Genomic DNA, 18,734 nt, shown 5'->3' with positions numbered 1-18,734 from the left:
TTATTGTAATAAATGATCATTCAGGCGCAGAATCTGAGAAACATTCACACTCACACTTTCTTCTATGACACGGGTTCCCAACCCAGTCCAGGGGGACCACGATGTTACCAAAAAAAAATGTTAAACTTTTATTCTATTCTGGGCAAATTATATTTTTTTTTAATTATGAATACCGCTACCCCCAAGAACCACAATTTGAGGAACAAATTTTCAGTATAAAACGCCTTCAGAAGAAAAAAATTTTCGGCTGTAATTTCTCACCTACGACTCAAATTGATTGTACATGGCATCATTATTTACGAAATGTGAGTGTCGAATAAAAAAAACGTATGATTGATCATCGAAAATCCTTCCCACAGTTAATTTCTGGCTTCGTAACTGTACCCAAAAAACTCGGATTCGTTCATCTAATTCATATTTTTTTCCAAAAATGTTCATTGGGCCCCAGATGCCTTGACAATTCTTGGCACGGCATTCTTTTTGAGGTGGCGACCCCTGTTCTAGGACATTCAGTTCTTGCGAAATCAGCATGGCTCATGACCCCAGCTTGGGAACCACTGAACTTCGCAATGTAACTGTATTGTAATAGATGCATCTTGAGACCCAGAATATAAAAACCATTTTCATTTTCTTATCGCACTCTTGATTCTTGAGAAATGTACATGGACTGTGAACCCAGATTGAAAACCCCCGATGTTTACAACACCACTATATTGTGAAAAGTACTGCTTAAGATGCAAATTCCTAAAGCATTCACATCTTCTCCTCGGACTTTCAGTTCTTACAAAATCAGCATGGCCCGTGACCCTAAAAAGCTTTTTGGCTTTCTTCTCACACTTTCGATTTTTGAGAGGTTAGAATGGCTCGTTGCCTCTGCTTGGGAACCACTGATCTGTGCATCAGCACTATAGTTTAATACATGTAATCCTCAATCTCACCCTCTCAACGTTCGATTCTTCAGAAGTTGCGCATTGAAGAGGCAAACAATGGAGAATACAACAACACAATGACCAGGAGTTTTGCTCAAACAGCATCATATTAAGCAAGAAATCATAACAACCACGTACTAATTTTAAAATTTGTGTAAAGACAAAAGTCTACGACAGGGAGAGGGGTCTGAGATGGCCAAATTTTGGTCTACGTGGTTTATAAATATAGAATATAAATATAATATAATATAAATATATAATATAAATATAATATAAATATGCCCCATTTAACTACAGAATGTAAGACTTCAACAGTTAGCCATACAAACATCTAGCTCATCATTACAATCCTAGTACTCCACCGATCGTATTCCATTATGGTTAACAACGACCGTCGCGATATGATCTTCATGTGCCTGTAGCTATGAGCGATATGATCTTCATGAGCCATACAGCCTTTCATATATTGCTAGGATTTTGCCAATATCAATACTTGGCCGTAACCGCTCCCCCCGAAAACTAGCCCTAAAATGATCACTCTAGGGTGAAATCGCCGGGTGGTCCCAAAATATTCAAAAATGCTCTCCGGAGGTCATTTTATAAAGTTTTGCTAAAGTATTTGCTCCCCCGGGAACCTATTCCGGAAAGTTCACTCTAAGGTTAAATTACATGACTAAAATGGAATAGTCATAAATACTTGCCGTAGACAGGAGCTCTACAGGGTTCAGGAGCGTTTCAGTTGGTCTCAGAGGCTCAGGAGCTGTTCATGGTCTCAGGGGTGTTGCAGTGGACCTCAGAGAGGTTTTTGGAGGTCTCAGGGGCATTACAAGATACCTCAGAGGATTTCAGAGGGATCCAGGGGGTCTAAGGGGCGTTGCAGGGGGTCTCAGTGGGTTTCAGGGGTCCCAAGGGTTTAAAGTGATTCCCAGGAGGCCTCACTTTCGACAAAATTAACCACGCCATCGCAACTGCTAAATTAGAGAGACTCGGCTTAACCGGCAACCTTCTGCGTTGGTTTGAATCGTATCTTACTATGCGTAAACTAAGCGTCTCCGTAGGTGATTGCCAATCCACCGAGTTCTTGGCAACATCCGGAATTCCCCAAGGAAGTCACCTAGGGCCTCTGATCTTCCTACTCTATTTCAATGACGTAAACCGCATGCTGCGATGTCCTCGGCTGTCATACGCGGACGATATGAAACTTTACCTTTTAATCCGTTCCATCTCTGACGCCTTGAAACTTCAAGAAGATATCGATTCTTTCGTTGTGCATTAAATCGGATGGTTGTGAACCCAAGTAAATGTTCGGTGACCTCGTTCTCCCGAATAAGTCAACCAATTCAGTTCAACTACAAGCTCCGTGACGCAACAATCCAGCGCATCGATCAAGTGAAAGATCTTGGGGTAATCCTGGATACTAAGCTTACATTTAAGCAACATTTCACATATATCGTTGACAAAGCGTCTAGGACCTTAGGATTCATTTTTCGCATCGCCAAGGACTTCACCGACGTTTACTGTTTAAAATCCCTGTATTGCTCCTTGGTCCGTTCAACCCTCGAATACTGCTCTGCTGTTTGGTATCCGCATTATCAGAATGGTTCTAACAGAATCGAATCAGTGCAGCATCGTTTCATCCGCTATGCGCTCCGTCTGCTTCCATGGCGTAATCCGCTCCAGTTACCAAGCTACAGCAATCGATGTCGACTCGAAACTCTCCAATCACGCAGGGATATGGCAAAGGCTATGCTTATTGCCGACACTTTGCAGGGAAGAGTTGATTGCCCTGCCATTCTGGAAGCGGTTGACTTGAACGTTCGTCCTAGGGCCCTTCGGAGCAACGCGATGCTTAGATTGCCTTTCCGACGAACCAATTACGGTCAACACACGTCGCTGATTGGATTGGAACGTGCGTTCAATAGTGTTGGCCACCTTTTCGACTTCCACTTGTCCCGCCAAACGATGCGCCAAATATTCCGCAGATATTTTACGAACAGTAACGAACTGTGATTTTATATGTTTTTTGTTACGGTATTTGACTTTTTCGCATTTTTGTTCCTGTTTTGTCTTGTATTTCAAATGCAGTTTTGTTTTAAGTTTTTATAGTTATGTATTAGTTATAAGAGGCCATCATTGCTTATGCCCCAATGTCCATCAATGTCTGTTGATGTTAATAATAAAAATAAATAAAAATAAAAAATAAATGGGCGATTCAGGGGGATCCAGGGGACACCAGGATGTTTCAAGAGCGGTTCAGGAGATCTCAGGGGCATTTAAGGAGTTATAGTCCAGGGGATTTCAGGACGTCTCATCGGCAGTTTAGTGTGTCTAAAGGGATATTAAAGGATGTTCCAAAAGGTCTCAGGGACATTTCAAAGTGTCTCAGGAGCGTTTCAGAGGGTCGGTCTCAGGGAATTTCAGGATGTCTCAGAGGCGATTGAAGGGATCTCAGGAGGTTTAAGTGATTACCAGGAGATCTGAGCGGGCTTCAGGGGGACTCAGAGATTTTCAGAAGCGATCTAGAAGTTTCAGCGGACTTCTAGGACTTTCAGAGGGTAAGGGGAAGTTAAGGGAGTTATTGAGGGATCGAAGGGGTCGTTTATGGCGTGTATTTCAGATGCGTTTCAGTAGGTTTAAGGTTCGGTCTTGACGCTCCGTGAATACTCCATAAACGCCCCTTAAACCTCTTGAAACGCCTCTGAAAAGATTTTAATCCCTTTTAAACAAAAAAAATAAAATAAAAAACATGTAGCCTCAAGTATAGCCTCCTGAAATCCACCTGGAGTTCCTCGCACCTAAAACAGCTCAAAACCGCCTTAAACCCTCTTAAATTTCCCATGGAGCAACCTTAAAATTTCCCATAAGAGCACTCCTGAAACCCCCAGGAACCTCCTCCTTTAAAGCTCCCCTGAAACCCCAGAAAACCCCCGTTGGCCTCATCTCAAATCCAATGGAAATCTTGAAAATAAAGCTGATGGACTCAAAAACTAAATGTTCTATCTCACTTTTAGGGGGTTTGATCATCTTTCCCAAAACCTTAAATAACACGTTGTCGTTGTGAAAAACTACGAATTTTACGATTATTCAAAATTTTAAATCAATGCCCCTCCCCTCTTATTGAAAAGGAAGGTCAATACTTCTGCTTTATGAGTTTCTAGTCGGGAGCATGCAGAAAAACTTTATAAATTTATAGTTGTTTTTGTTGAACCGTGGAATCAGTAACTTTTTTTGCTCGGGATTAGCAATACAGTGTTAATCGAACATCTTTGGTTGGTTATGGGCAAATATAGTACCATAGAGTTTCACAAAGTATTTAACAATGCCGCAAAAAATAGTCTTATATTTTCATCCCTTTATTTTTGCTCTATCATCTCTCATGTATATGCAAAGCAGCATGAATCAATTGCACTGTTCCAATACGAAATCCATACAGTGCGCAACTGATAACGAATGATGAACGACGATCTATGTTTATGTCTTCCCAGCTTTAATAGTGATTCACCAGGCCAGGAGATTACGAGTTGTTCTATCGTCCAGCTCAAGAAACGCTGAGCCTAATCAGTTTGAGTCGTGAGGCAAGCGAGGAAGGTTGCAACTTGGAAGATGTTTCGAATTCGCTCTACATGGTAAGCTTGAGTGATGATAATGACGTTGAGATTTTGCTCAGTAGGCATAACTTGATACTCTACATTCTTTCTACAGGCTACTGGGAATTATGCTGGTGGCGCTGCTCGGTGCGCATTCAACGGATGCTTACCTATGCATGTGCTCCCCGATGAGCTGCGTACTGATCCACCCTAATACGGACTTTTTCAACAATGCTGAGAATTTCTGCTCCAGTTTCCGTACGGCAGCCCACGATATTTCCATCATTAAGCTGATGGATACTAAACTGTCTCCGGAGGCGTTCAATAAATTTCCGAACATGACGACGCTTGAGATTTTTCAAGGTCAGCTCGAGAAAATTGACTCCGAGACGTTCAGTGCAGCGGGAAATTTGCAAAAACTGCTGATCAGAGGAAACAGTCTGACGAAATTGAATGATCACACATTTAAGGGTGCCGACAAGTTGAGAGATTTGATGATCTCATCCAACCCTTTGAGTAGTATTGAGGAGAATGCTTTTGCCAACTTACGGCAGCTGGAAATGCTGATTTTGGCTCACGGTGAACTCACGTCGCTACCGAAGAAAGTGTTCCAACACAATCGAATGTTGAAGATCATTTCTCTGAATGGCAACAAACTGGAATCTATTGACTCTGAGGTGTTTGTTGGTCTGGATGACCTCACGAAGCTCGAGTTGCCGGAAAACAATCTGAAAGTGTTCGATTTCAAATCGCTGAAGGCATCGGTTATTGTGATGAATAACAACAGTTTGACCGATTTGACTATCAACGAGCATTGCAATACAATGTACGCAAGCAATAACGAAATTCAAACAATCACAGTGTTGGGGAACAACCTTAGTAAACTTTCAGTGATCAATAACAAAATTCGCAACATTAACAATATTACCAAAGCGAAAAATTTGACCAGTTTATCTTTGGGCAGCAATCCTCTGGATCCAAATACATCATTCAGTTCGCTTACCTCACTTGAAGAGCTGATGCTGCAGTCCACTTTTCTGAACCTCACCGAAAACACGTTTGCCGATATGAAGCAACTGAAAATTCTGGATCTCTCTTACAACAACTTAACCGAGGCAAACTTCAGAATTCTCGGATCCGTAAGTTCACTGCAAGTTCTGAGTTACGTAGGCAATCAGATCGCCAGCTTCAACTACATCGAAGCACGAGAATATCTTCCTCGACTCCGCGTTCTTGAGATATGCAAAAACGGCTGGAACAACACGTACTTCGAGACGAACATCCTGAGAATGCGCCGCTTCCAGCTTAGCCCAGATGTGCACGGCTTTTCGTCGCACTTCCTGTTCCGAGACGACTACATCAGGATGTGCTCCGAGAAGCTGATCGACGACTACAACTACGAGGACTACGTGGAGCAACCGATCGATGTTGAGGACGAAATCAGAGCATCCTACCCCAAAGAATTGACCACGACATCCACTTCCACCACCACAACGACGACAACGACTACACCAGCCCCTACAACGACCACTAAAGTCGCTACCACGACAACGGAACGACCGGCAACGGCTAAGGCCACCGGAGAACGAACCACCGAGAAGACAATGCATCATGTACTGGAGCACAACACGGACATCGGACAGCGTAAAGTAACGGCAATTGAGCCGACCAAGGCGGCATCTCCGTGGTTCATCACCTTCCAAGTGCTGGTCTACGTTCTCTCGGTGGTTGGCTTAGGTACTCTGGTGTTCGTTGCCTACCGCTGGAGAAGGCGTCAACTCGGTGCCAGACCACTGGCCGTAAGCACCGAAACGGCCGATTCAGTACGATTGATATAGGTAGAGTGTTGTTGTGTCAATGCGGTGATAACGCATGGAAATAAGAGTAAGTGAAGTGATAATCGGGAAAAAGGAACTGTCTTTCGGTCAGCAGTGTTACCGAGACTCGAACACTATTAAGAAAACGAAGATGATAATAAGTGTAAACATGCGGCAATTCAAAGATTAGGGATTCCCTGAAGAGAGTGAGTTTGGATTCAATAAAAGTTAATTCGAGATTTAACTTGTTTTTTTTGCACTCATCATATTGGCCAGAGCTGTGACGTCAGTGTAGTACATATACCTAGATCAGAGTGCATTCATTATGCTTTGATAAGTATGTTAGACAACTGCAAGTAACATTGCAAGCGTTGGCAATATTTCATCATGTACCGTCAAGGCGCCATTCACCGTGGGGGCTCCATTCACCGTGTGCCTTCGAATATTTTTTCATTATTTCCATATTATGATTGAATGATATGACAATTTCCCTTCAATTTCACCAATACAACACTAATGTATTGTTACCATGTCAAAACGCTCATTAGAAACATTTAAAAGTATCATTTTGACACTAAAGTGTGTTTACATGAAGCGGGTTTCTGCTCGTTCACTGCATTCATAGTGAAAAAACGAAAACTGTGCTAAGGTGATTTAAGCGATAAACAAAATGTAGTAACGTTTTTATTCCACCAAGAAGCAATTAAATTCACATATCAGGTATGTATTTTGCATTACCGAAGTAAGTTTGACAAGAAAGTACGATTACTCGTACTTTTTAATTGAAACAAAAAGGCACGGTAAATGGGTACCCTAAAAATAAATGGTCTCCATTCACCGTGCCCCATATTGTCCCATATATCTAGAAAAAATTGAAAATTTGAACATTCGTTTTTCTAGTAAAATCTTGCAAGTTATTACTTGAAATGAATTTAAACGAAGAAAATTCCCTTGGCCGGGTTGTTTTGATCATTTTTTATCACCACGGTGAATGGTGACCTACCACGGAATTAGGCGAACCTACTACCCTTTACTAATTGTAGTATATCGCCAAATTTTTTTCTACTTCTGTGGATATTGCTTTAATTTTAACCTATAATGAAGGCAATAAAAAGCGGCACCAACAATGTTTATAAGACTGGTGTCAAATGACAGCCCTTATTTGCCCCAAATCCTCTTAGATCCACGGTGAATGGTGCCTTGACGGTATTCATTAGTTGCTTCTTTTTCTTGGCATAATGTTTCCACAGGGAAAGAGCCTGCTTTTAGGCTTAGTGTTCTGTGAGTATTTCCACAGTTATTGACTGAGAGCTTACTTTATTTACTATTATATCTCAAAACTAAAAAAAAAGCTTCATTTTTGTTACGCCAAATTTTCTGAATTTTCACATAAAAGAATAAAAACAGGGTATCCCTTTGGTCCCGAGACCATGAAAACTAAATTTAGCTCATTCAATGTATTATTATTCTTGAAAACTGCAATTTAATATATTTAAAAAAAAAAGTTTATACCGGGCCACTGGAACAAAAGTTATGATATTTTGAAAATTTGTATTTAAAAAAACTATGAATGTTGGGCTGCCCTATCTTAGAGTTGGTTACCCTAATGACGAAATACAAAAATACGGATCTAATTAAATATTTTCGATGAACTAAAAACTCAACGAGTATCACGCCATCCGGACACCCACTATTTCGATTTCCTATGGATTGATTTTATATAGATAGAGAGATCTATAGATATGCTACTGTCGATCAATCCACATCGTTTTCAATTTTTGAAAACTCTTCCAGTGAAGAGCCAGTTTGCATAGCCGACATGCAAGACAAGCAAATGTCGTCAGTCGCGCGTCAACACGTTATTCTCATTATCCGCACCCGAATCATCAAATCTCGTCCACCAGCTGATTGTTATGGTTGTTATAGATATTTGCATGGAAGCACAACCCGGATAAAAATAAAATACTTTACGGCACCACACTTTCATCATAGAAATAGGGTAATTTGCCAATTGTTGCACGGCTAAAAATTCGCCAATTGGGTTCTTTAGGGGTATCCAGATTATGTCATAATCGGAATCTCCGCCTGAAAATTAGTCGAAATCCAAAATTTCATAATTTTTTGTTCCCGAAAAGTATTTTTAAAATGCATTTAAAGTTTGCATAGCTATTTTTTTGTTCGGGGCGAACTGTCATTCTATCGATTGAACTGTCATTCTATCCACAAAATCTAAATCTGTTTTGTTTATTTAACCACCAAAACAAAGGTATTGGAACGCAATAAAATCACGTTATACTTAGAAAAATGAGCTCCTTCAATTAAGCTATAGAAAATAGCAATATTTTATTCACTAAACAACCCAATTGTTGCACACCTCATAAGAATAACATGGAGTGTGCAACAATAGGCGAGTTTTTAACCGTGCAACAATTGGTAAATAACCCTACTAGTTAGGGTGACCATATGGTATCCTAAAGGAGGACATGTCCTCCTTTTGGATTAAAAATCAAATGTCCTCCTTTCCCTCGAAAATGTCCTCCTTTTTAACATTTAATAAAATTATAGTAGGGTGCCTGTACCAGTTATTGCACCACCTAAGAAAAACTATTTCTACAAAAATAAGAAGAAGACCGACGAATGTAAACAATAAGTCAAATGATAGATTAGTTTCCATACTTTACAGGAAAAATATAAAACCGGAGCCAAAACTACTTTTGGTATTTATTACGGCGTGTGCCAATGATAGGAACCCTGTACCAGTTATGGACACATTTGTAAATTTGGGTTCCACTTCGCACTATTTACATGCATTCCTTATGGGATTTGCCATAACTGGTACACTATGGCGAAATAGGGTGCAAAGAGGCCGAAAAGTTAAGGAAAATGATTTATTTCTACCATAATTTGACCAAATTGTGAAGTTTGAATGATTGCAATCATCTTTTGTGATCGTGATCTATTGTTCACGAAATTTTTCTTGTTGATTTATATCTTTAAAGGTTGAAAATCAACTATGGCGAATTTGAGGTACTATAGCCATAACTGGTACACTGAGCCTAATCAATTATCTGACAAATCTCCAGAAGTTGGAATAGAGTGCAGTAAAAGTATCAAAAATGAGAAGTTCTTCATTTCAGGACTATAAGACAAATAGACTATAAGATGGTTTTATAGCAGCTGTGAATTTGTATATGATTTGTTCTAGTTTGCTTACTTGTTATTCAACGTTTACTGCTTCAATTCGACTGTTATACAGCGGAAAATAAATAATTGGGTAGTTGAACGATTGAAATAAAGCTATTTTTCCTATTTTCTCAATTTGAAGAGATTATTTTTATGAAAATAAAATAATTTTATTGCTTCCTATATTTTTGTTTTGCTTATCAAATAAATAAATACACAGTATTAATAGAATAGAATGACAGTTCGAAGAAGGACATACAGAATTTAAATGCATTTTAAAAATAGTTGCAGTAGGTTTACTAGAAATGATGTCATTTGAGATTTGAATTATTTTTCTGACCCGACCGATTCAGCTTATTGAATAATCTGGATACTCTTGATCAAATGCTATTCAGTTGAATACATTATAAGTCAAATACAAAAAAGTGACTTTTTTAGAGGAAAATATGTTTTGTATTTACTGCTGCTTCAATAAGTGTCCTCCTTTTTGTACAAATGTCCTCCTTTTTCAACCGAATTTGGTCTAAATGTCCTCCCTCGCTTGTTTTCCATATGGTCATCCTACTACTAGTTGAAAACGATAGAAAAAGAGAACGAAATAATACAGTGATTCGTATTTGATGGTTCACAATGAATTGAGTTTTTAAATTTTGAAAAATGTATTGATTTTTTGATTTTATACAAAAGATTTAAGTTTAAAGAATAAATTTTAAATCACCTTTTGACAGCTGGGCAACTGTTTGACAGCTCCGCCCAGTACAAACAGCGACGAGGGGTGATTCGACAAATCGCTCCCATACAAACTTCAAATTGATTTTTAAAAAGGTTTGGTGCCCGGGAAACTGAAATGAAAATTTGGATTTCGGCTCAGTTTGACATGCAGATTCAGAATATCGAGTTATCTCCTCACCGTTAAAGAAGCCAATGGTGTAAATTTCCACATCGTAACTATGCAATAAGAGACTTGTTTTACTAAATCCGAGACTAAACTCAGTACAAAATTACTTAAATATTTACATTTTCAACAGTTAAATATTCGAAATACGTGTTGATTTGTACAGTAACTTTGTTTCTGGTTCATCATAGGATTGACTATCTTCGGTAATACCTATACACTTAAAACCTAATTTAAGCCCAAAACGGGAGGAGCGTAAACTGAGTTTGAGCGTAAATTGGGGGAGCGCTATTTGGGAATTAGTAAGTAAATCGGGGACCTTTTTGCCTTTCTCGTACACTAAGTGTACTGGAAAGGCTATATGTTCACTCCAAAAATGACTTTTTGATAGAAGGCCCGGAGTGTCGACTCACATATACCAATCAACTCAGCTCGATGAATTGAGGTGATGTCTGTGTGTATGTATGTGTGTGTGTGTATGTGTGTGTGTATGTGTACAAAAAAACTCACATCACTTTTTGGCAGTAAACTTCAACCGATTTTAATGACCAACGGGTCATTCGACGCGGAATCTGGTCCCATTGTTTCCTATTGAAAATGGTTCGGATCGGTCCAGCCGTTCCGGAGTTATGGCCATTTAGGTGTTCCGGACCAGTACCCTTGGAAGGGGCCATACATTAAAATGTAACAAACACATACATGCGACACATAAAACTGTGGCATTTTAGATAACCTGATGAACGTTTAGCAGGAAAACAGTCTCAGACCATATCTGAACCGGTAGTGTTCCGGAACCGGTTCCGGATGTCCCGCCGGAAGTGGCCAAATATAAAAGTGAACTAAAGCCATGCATGCGACACATCAAATTGCGGCAATTTCGATAACCTGATGAACAGTTAGCAAGAAAACAGTCTCAGACCAAATCTGAACCGGTTGTGTTCCGGAACCGGTTCCGGATGTCCTGCCGGAAGTGGCCAAATATAAAAGTGAACCAAATCCATGCATGCGACATATCAAAGCGCGACTTTTTTATAACCCAATGACAGGTTGGCATTAAAAAAGACTCAGACCATATCTGAACCGGTAGAGTTTCGGAACCGGTTCCGGATGACCCGCTGGGAGTGGTCAAATAAAAAAGTGATCCAAACCCATGCATGCGACACATCAAACTGCGGCAATTTCGATAACCTGATGAACAGTTAGCAAGAAAACAGTTCCAGACCATATCTGAACTGGTTTTGTTCCGGAACCGGCTCCGGGTGTCTTGCCGAAAGTGGCCAAATATTAAAGTGAACCAAATCCACGCATGTGACATATCAAAGCGCGGCTTTTGTGATAATGAAAGGTTGGCATAAAATAGACTCAGACCATATCTGAGCCAGTAGTGTTGCGGAAATGGTTCCGGGAGTTCCGCCGGAAGTGGCCGTATATAAAATTTGACATAGTTTTTACATGCGGCTCATCAAATCACAGATTTTCCGACAATTTGATGACCTTTTATGTTAAGACCACATTATGGACTGTCAGTAGTTCCGGAACTAGTTCCGGGTTTCCCTCCGAAAGCGACTAAATATAAAATTGTACCAAACCCATGCATGCGACATAGCAAAGCGCGGCTTTTTTGATAACCTAACAAACGTTTGCAAGCAAATAGGCTCAGATAATTTACGAGATTATCAGTAGTGTTCCGCAACCGGTTCCGAGCCGAAAATGAAAGCAAACCCGTGCATGCGATTGAGGTATCACGGCTATTTAGGTAACATGATGAACAGTTGCAAAAAAATAGACGCAAGCCATATCAGTGTGTTACGGAACCGATTCCGGTTGTCCCGCCAGAAATGGTCAAATGTAAAAGAGAACCAATATATGTAACATATCAATGACTTATTCAGTAACATGATAAACGATAGCCAACAAATAATCTCAGACCATATTTGGGAGAACCGGTAGTGTTCCAGAACTAGGGACGAGACGAGTAGCCCACCGGAAGTCGTAAAATATAGAAGGGAACTGAACCATAGCGGCGTTTTTTTATAACCTGATGTGAGGCCAACAAGAAAATAGTCTCAGGCCACATCTAGAACTTGTAATAATATTTCGGAATCGGTTGCGAGTGTTCCTTCGGAAGTGATTTAATAGAAGTCTCCAGTTAGCCTAGTGGTTAAGGCTTTGACTTCCTGAGCATAGTGTATCATTGTACTTGCCTCACAATATACAAGTTCATGCAATGGCAGGCAAAGAAAGCCCTACAATTAATAACTGTGGAAAAGCGCTCAAAGAACACTAAGTTGAAGCGAGGCAAGCCAAGTCCCAGTGGGGACGTCGAGCCATAAAGAAGAAGAAGAAACCAAAATCATGCATGCGATACATAAAATCGTGGTTTTTAAAAAAATTGTTGAACTGTTGCAAGAAAATAGCATCAGATCACATTAATTTTCAGCTTTTTAGTTAACTCGATGAACAGTTAACAAGAACATAATCTCAGACCACATTTGAGACAACCAGAATTGGTTCCAGGTGTCCCATCGGAAGTGGTCAAACGTAAAATTTAACAAAACCCATGCAAGCTGCACATCAAATAGCGGAATTATAAAAGTGAACAAAATAAATCGACACTGATTTTTCATTTGGGCCTAACTGACATTTTCGAGTTCTCTTCATCGATCCTCTCTTTGTGTTATCACAGAATGTGTATTGAGTTTTCCAAAGATTTTTTGGTTGAAATGCGAAGAAGACGACTACATGTTGCTATAGAAACAAAAAAATAATGATTTTGTTTGTTTTGATCAAGTTATTAGCGAAAGAGAGAGTCGACGAAGAGAAATCGATCAAGTCAGTTAGGCCCTTTTGAAAAATCATTTTCGAAATGTCAAAGCGATAAATCAAATCGTGGCTTTTTTGATAGCCTGTAAACGTTGGGTAAGATTTTTTTTTTCAGACTCTAGTTTAATTTAAAAACACTTCACTAATACTTTACTTTTGCAAAAGAAAATAAAAAATGAATAACTCTTTTAAAGAAAAACTAGAAAGGACGAGCAAATTCCTTTTAATTCTACTACTGTGCTTATCTTCGGACAGATAGGCCTATTTCGTCTGTGACTTACAGACTTCTTCAGTGTCAAGTGCTCGACAGTCGAGCACTTGACACTGAAGAAGTCTGTAAGTCACAGACGAAATAGGCCTATCTGTCCGAAGATAAGCACAGTAGTAGAATTAAAAGGAATTTGCTCGTCCTTTCTAGTTTTTCTTTAAAAGAGTTATTCATTTTTTATTTTCTTTTGCAAAAGTAAAGTATTAGTGAAGTGTTTTTAAATTAAACTAGAGTCTGAAGTAACAAGTTCTACTAAAAGCTCTAAAGTAATAGTAAAGTTGGGTAAGATTATAAGTGAAGAAATGGTCAAAGTCTTCAATATGCAAGAGAACAAAATCGTGACCAAAGTGATATCTTCAAATCACACCATTTCAGATTCCAGCGGTGTAAATGCATAGTAGGATGGATCAACGTTTTATGGAAAAATTAAAATCTAATCGCATCAACACCTTATCAATTTTCAATCTTCAATCTACTTTTGCTTCTAAAATAACTGCTCACAATTTGGGTGCGGCTGGTTGAGCCCTCGCTCTTCTCATTGCGATTGAAATTTGAATGGAAATTTTTACATTTTCTGCATTTTTCTCGTAAGAAGATCACATTTTACATGAATCGTGTTACATTTGGTAATAAAATATAGCCTAAAGTGTACTGAAATAAACAATGGCGAAGATCACAAAGTGATCTACGATTGTGAATAGAGTTGACCTTCTTCATGCACAGAGATGCCAGATTATTTTTATCAAAAATCTGTATCATTACATATTTTTCTGTATCGCCGTATTTGAGGGTATAGCAGACACCGAGAGTCCTAGATTTCAATAGGAACTAACAAAAATGTACTACTTTCTGACAGTTTAAAACTTTTGCAGGTATTTATTTTTCTAAAACATTTGTGAAAACGTACAAATTTTCATAAAACCTTTAAAATTTAAGCAACAATTTATAAAGTTTTCAATAAATTTATTGCAAAAACCTTCAAATTTCATGCTTTCTGGAGAAATCTGTAGAACATTTCAAAATTCTGTATTTTTCTGTACTCTATATCTTGTCTGTATAGAAGGTCAAAAATCTGTATGATACAGAAAAATCTGTATATCTGGCATCTCTGACTCCAATATACGACCAGGGTTAAGGTGGTCAAGCAGTCAACTGAGATGTCTGATATTTTTCAGCTCTGCTTTGATCTTGAACATTACATCGGAATATGTACCATGAATAAGTTTCCAAAATCGATCATGGATTTGTTAAAATTGTTGTTTTTCTATATAAAGTATTATTAGGATTCAGGAACATTTTGGCTAACGTCGACAGAAAGTTCATGAGTACATATTCGACGAGAAAGGCACTATCACCACTAGGTGGATAAATCTGGGTTTTTTTCTTTAGGTTTCGGATGCAGTTTGTGAAGATCAAAATTACAAAGTTTTAAAAAATTAATATGGGGTTTTGTACCATTTGGGCAGGTGTACCTATTTTGGGCACTTGCCGCTATAACTAAGTCAATTTCAAACCGATTCATTTGAAATTTTGTATAGAGTTAGGCACGTACAGTATCTAACTCTGTACAAAAATTCAAATCAATCGGTTTGAAATTGACTTAGTTATAGCGGCAAGTGCCCAAAATAAGTACACCTGCCCAAATGGTACAATACCCTACTTTGGTTTGAGTGGTTTAGTTACAATAAATAATTTGCAAATTTGTAAAGTTCAGTGGTGCCCAAACTGTGGTCATGGGCCAATTTCTAACAAACCGAAGGTGTGTGGATGAAGTGAAAAGGTTTTTCGGATTCTGCACCCTAGGGATCACTTATCACAATGTAGTTGTGCTGCAAATATCAATGCACAGTGGTCCACGAACCAGATTTACGAGGAAAGATGCATTCAACGCCTTCGAATGAGTTTTTAGGTAAATATGGTCTTCTACAAAGTAATAATAAGGTCCTCTTTAAAATGTGCATGAAAATTAGGGTGGTCCATATTTTCAAAGAAATTGCTAGCCAAACTTTTTTATTTGCAAGAATAACTATACATTCTTCGGGGAAATTGTAGATCTATCAATTTTGAGCAAGTGCTGAAAACACTTTTTATGTAGATTTAAAATTGACCGATCTAGAGGTATTTTTCTAAATAAGCTTAGGGTGGTTCACGAAAAACCGCTTTTCTGGCGTTAACTTTTTCAGTTTCGATTTTTCACCAAAGTCGCCCAAGAAACACTTGTAGAGCATTTGAAGACGCGTCGTTTCGTGCGCTGAATGGTCGTTATCTCGATTGGTTCAAAAGTTACAGGCGTTTTTCTTAAAAAACCATAGTTTTTAAAAAGGGTTTATGATGGGTTGAGGCAAACATAAAAAATATCTTTTGCCCGCATTCAAAAGAAGAAATGTTCTTATAAAACATATCAAAAAATTAGAGGAGTGTTATTTTTGTAACTCAAGGGAAAAATACTTGAAAGATGCCTATTTTTTCTACAAAATCATCAATATCTTTTGAATGAAATGGAGCAGCAACATTCTCAGCGCACGCAAATGCGTATTTTTGGAAGCTCTAGAAGTGGTTCTTAGGCAACTTTGACGAGAAATTTGAAACAAAAAAGATAATGCAATAAAAAGAATTTGTTCTAGCTTTACCCTATGAAAACTATGGGAAAATGCTCCAAATTTGGTCAAAACAGTTTGAACACTTTATATTTTTTGTTTCAAATTTCTCATCAAAGTTGTCTAAGAACCATTTTGAGAAGTTTAAAAAACGCACATTTTCGTGCGCTGAGAATGTTGCTACGTCATTCGGTTAAAAAGATATTGATGACACAGCGTAACAAAAACTAACTTTTTGTCTGTATCAAGAGCAAACTTATGTGTCTCTGAAGGATTTTGGGCCGCTGAATCCGAATCCGGGCTCAAATTTTCTCTAACACGTCACAATTTCCAGCTATACCTCAATTTATTGGGCAAAATATGCGATTTTGGGCTTCTTTGACTGCCAGCCATTAAGCAAGGAAATATTTTTTTTAAGCAATCAAAAGGTAAATTGGTCAATTAACATCTCAATTAAAGACTCACGCAAAATATTTCGTTTTACCAAATCGAATTTGATAGTTTTAAGCGATTTATGTTAGGTACGATATTTCCCATACAAGTCACCCTCCAAAAGTTGCATGCAAGTTTTCATACTAATATAAAATGCGTAAATCTATCAAATTTGATTAGGTAAAACGAAATATTTTGCATGAGTCGTTAATTTAGATGTTAATGGACCAATTAACCTTTTGATTGCATAAAAAAAAGCTCCAAGCTTAATGGCTTGCAGTCAAAGAAGCCCAAAATCGCATATTTTGCCATATAAATTGAGGTATAGCTCAAAATTGTGACGTGTTGGAACAAATCTGAGCCCGGATTCGGATTCAGCGGCCCAAAATCCTTTGGAGACTCATAAGTTTGCTCTTGAGACAAAAAAATGTTGCGCTGTGTGATTTTCTAGAAAAAATTGGCACTTTTCAAGTAATTTTCACTTGAGTTACAAAAATAACACCCCTCTATTTGTTTGATATGTTTTATAACAACATTTCTTCTTTTGAATGCGGGAAAAAGATATTTTTTATATTTGCCCCAACCCGTACTAACACTTTTTTTGTAAAATGTATTAAGAAAAATCCCTGCAACTTTTGAATCAAAAGAGATAACGACCATCTCAGCGCACGAACGCGTCTTCAAATGTTCTATAAGTGTTTCTTGGGCGACTTTGATGAAAAATCGAAACTGAAAAAGTTAACGCCAGAAAACCGGTTTTTCTTGAACCACCCTAAGCTTATTCAAAAAAAATACCTCTAGATCGGTCAATTTCAAATTAGCATTAGCATTAGCATAAAACAAGTCGCACAAATTCGTAGGTGGTACAGTCCTGGACCGCTGTTATCAGGGTTGCCTCCTTCCCGTCCGTTACCAAAACACAAAGATTTGGGATTAATCTCTGGCTCTTAGACAAGATTGACGCAATCCTCCAACGATCGAGTGCTGTCCTGGCCACGTCCTTGCGACAGCTGTGGGATAGGGAAGGAAGATTAGTTGGACACCTAAGAAAGTACATAGAGACCTCTACATTCTTTCTGGCCTAGGTGTCACGGGAATTTGGATGGGGAAGGGTAATGGTAACTCAAAAGATACGTTTGGTAAACGTTTAGGTGCACATCATATTGTTGGATGGATGTGTTGAATCAGCTGCCTGGATCCTTTCCCATCTTGATCCTTGTTGGTGTGTTCGATTACAAATCTGAAATAGAAAATGGCATTAACTTCTCCCCGCTCGCAACAGTTATATCACAGAGAAACAGACGTCCCAATCTACTTACTCTTCATCGATTACCCTTTAACAGTTTATTCACATATTCGATAGGTGGTCAATTAGCAACTCGCAGTGCACGCATCAGTTGTTTTAGAGCAAAAAAAAATTAAACAAAATCAAACGGAAGTTCAGCATTAAGAAACAGCACATCAAGTTTAACCTCTTTTACGTATCCTAAATTAAACCAAATCCGTGAAAGAGAAAAACAACGATTCAAATCAACACTTTTCTCCTCAACTACTTAAATTAGCGGCTGTTGTTATTGTTACCGTTATACCAAAAAAATCAGGTCCTAGGCTATGTCTGCATTCCAAAGAAATTTCAACCCCTATTCACACATGTAAATGCAAGAATGTTACCATGCACGAGTTGAGTAATCATTCACCCCACCATGTACTCTGTAGTCAATGAGAATACGCCAGTTTAGCAGCTCTCCGAACGGACCCGTGTAACGCATACAGTTCAGATACTAATCCTTTTCTATGAAGCGGACTGAAGGCTGGGGAAAACTGTAAGAACTGGCTAAAATTGGTAAAGCACTCTCTCTAGAATAATAAATAAAGGAAATGAGATATCCGATTGTCATAATTGACAAAACAAGCTATCGGACATTTAATTTTCAAAAGCATTCCTACGTACCCAGATCCACTGATCAATCCGAGAAAAAGCGCCTTTCCATAGTTCCAAAAAATCCAAAATTCTCAATTGAGCCTGAATCCGCTCCAAGATGCCGAATTGCTCTCCAATCCACAGGCAAGAGCAGCACGGAAAGATCGATGTACACAGAGCAAGGAGTAACTTCCACGCAGCGATCGAAAAGACAAAAGATTTCATGCAAACTTGTGTGAAATTTCACGCAAATTTGTGTAACACCGGATCAGCACATTTTTT

At 38.6% G+C, this 18,734-nt stretch overlaps 2 protein-coding genes across 3 annotated transcripts in view; both read left to right on the top strand.

The window, feature by feature from the left end:
- The window catches only part of LOC115270104 (protein artichoke-like), a 40,377-nt gene that overhangs the window by 8,164 nt on the left and 13,479 nt on the right, over window positions 1–18,734 (top strand). The window lies entirely within an intron of this gene.
- Window positions 4,432–6,577, top strand: LOC109408413 (leucine-rich repeat-containing G-protein coupled receptor 4). 2 transcript variants are annotated; one of them, XM_029879775.2, is made up of 3 exons: window positions 4,432–4,555; window positions 4,632–6,400; window positions 6,449–6,577. In XM_029879775.2, the coding sequence occupies exons 1-2, from the start codon at window positions 4,533–4,535 to the stop codon at window positions 6,352–6,354; spliced, it is 1,746 nt and encodes a 581-aa protein (XP_029735635.1). In that variant the 5' UTR covers window positions 4,432–4,532; the 3' UTR covers window positions 6,355–6,400; window positions 6,449–6,577. The 2 variants fall into 2 exon arrangements, with proteins under 2 accessions (XP_029735635.1, XP_029735629.1); XM_029879769.2 differs by having other exon boundaries at window positions 4,433–4,555; window positions 4,632–6,577.

The sequence above is a fragment of the Aedes albopictus genome, chromosome 3 (assembly GCF_035046485.1).
Source record: "Aedes albopictus strain Foshan chromosome 3, AalbF5, whole genome shotgun sequence".
Classification (NCBI taxonomy): domain Eukaryota; kingdom Metazoa; phylum Arthropoda; class Insecta; order Diptera; family Culicidae; genus Aedes; species Aedes albopictus.
The sequence above is the reverse complement of the archived record's forward strand: the minus strand, read 5'-3'. Positions and strand labels throughout refer to the sequence as shown.

Excerpts from the sequence above, each read along its gene's own strand:
- LOC109408413 (XM_029879775.2), top strand. The coding sequence starts at position 4,533 with ATGTTTCGAATTCGCTCTACATG. Across the intron at positions 4,556-4,631 it reads TTTCGAATTCGCTCTACATG|GCTACTGGGAATTATGCTGG; the intron begins GTAAGCTTGAGT and ends TTCTTTCTACAG.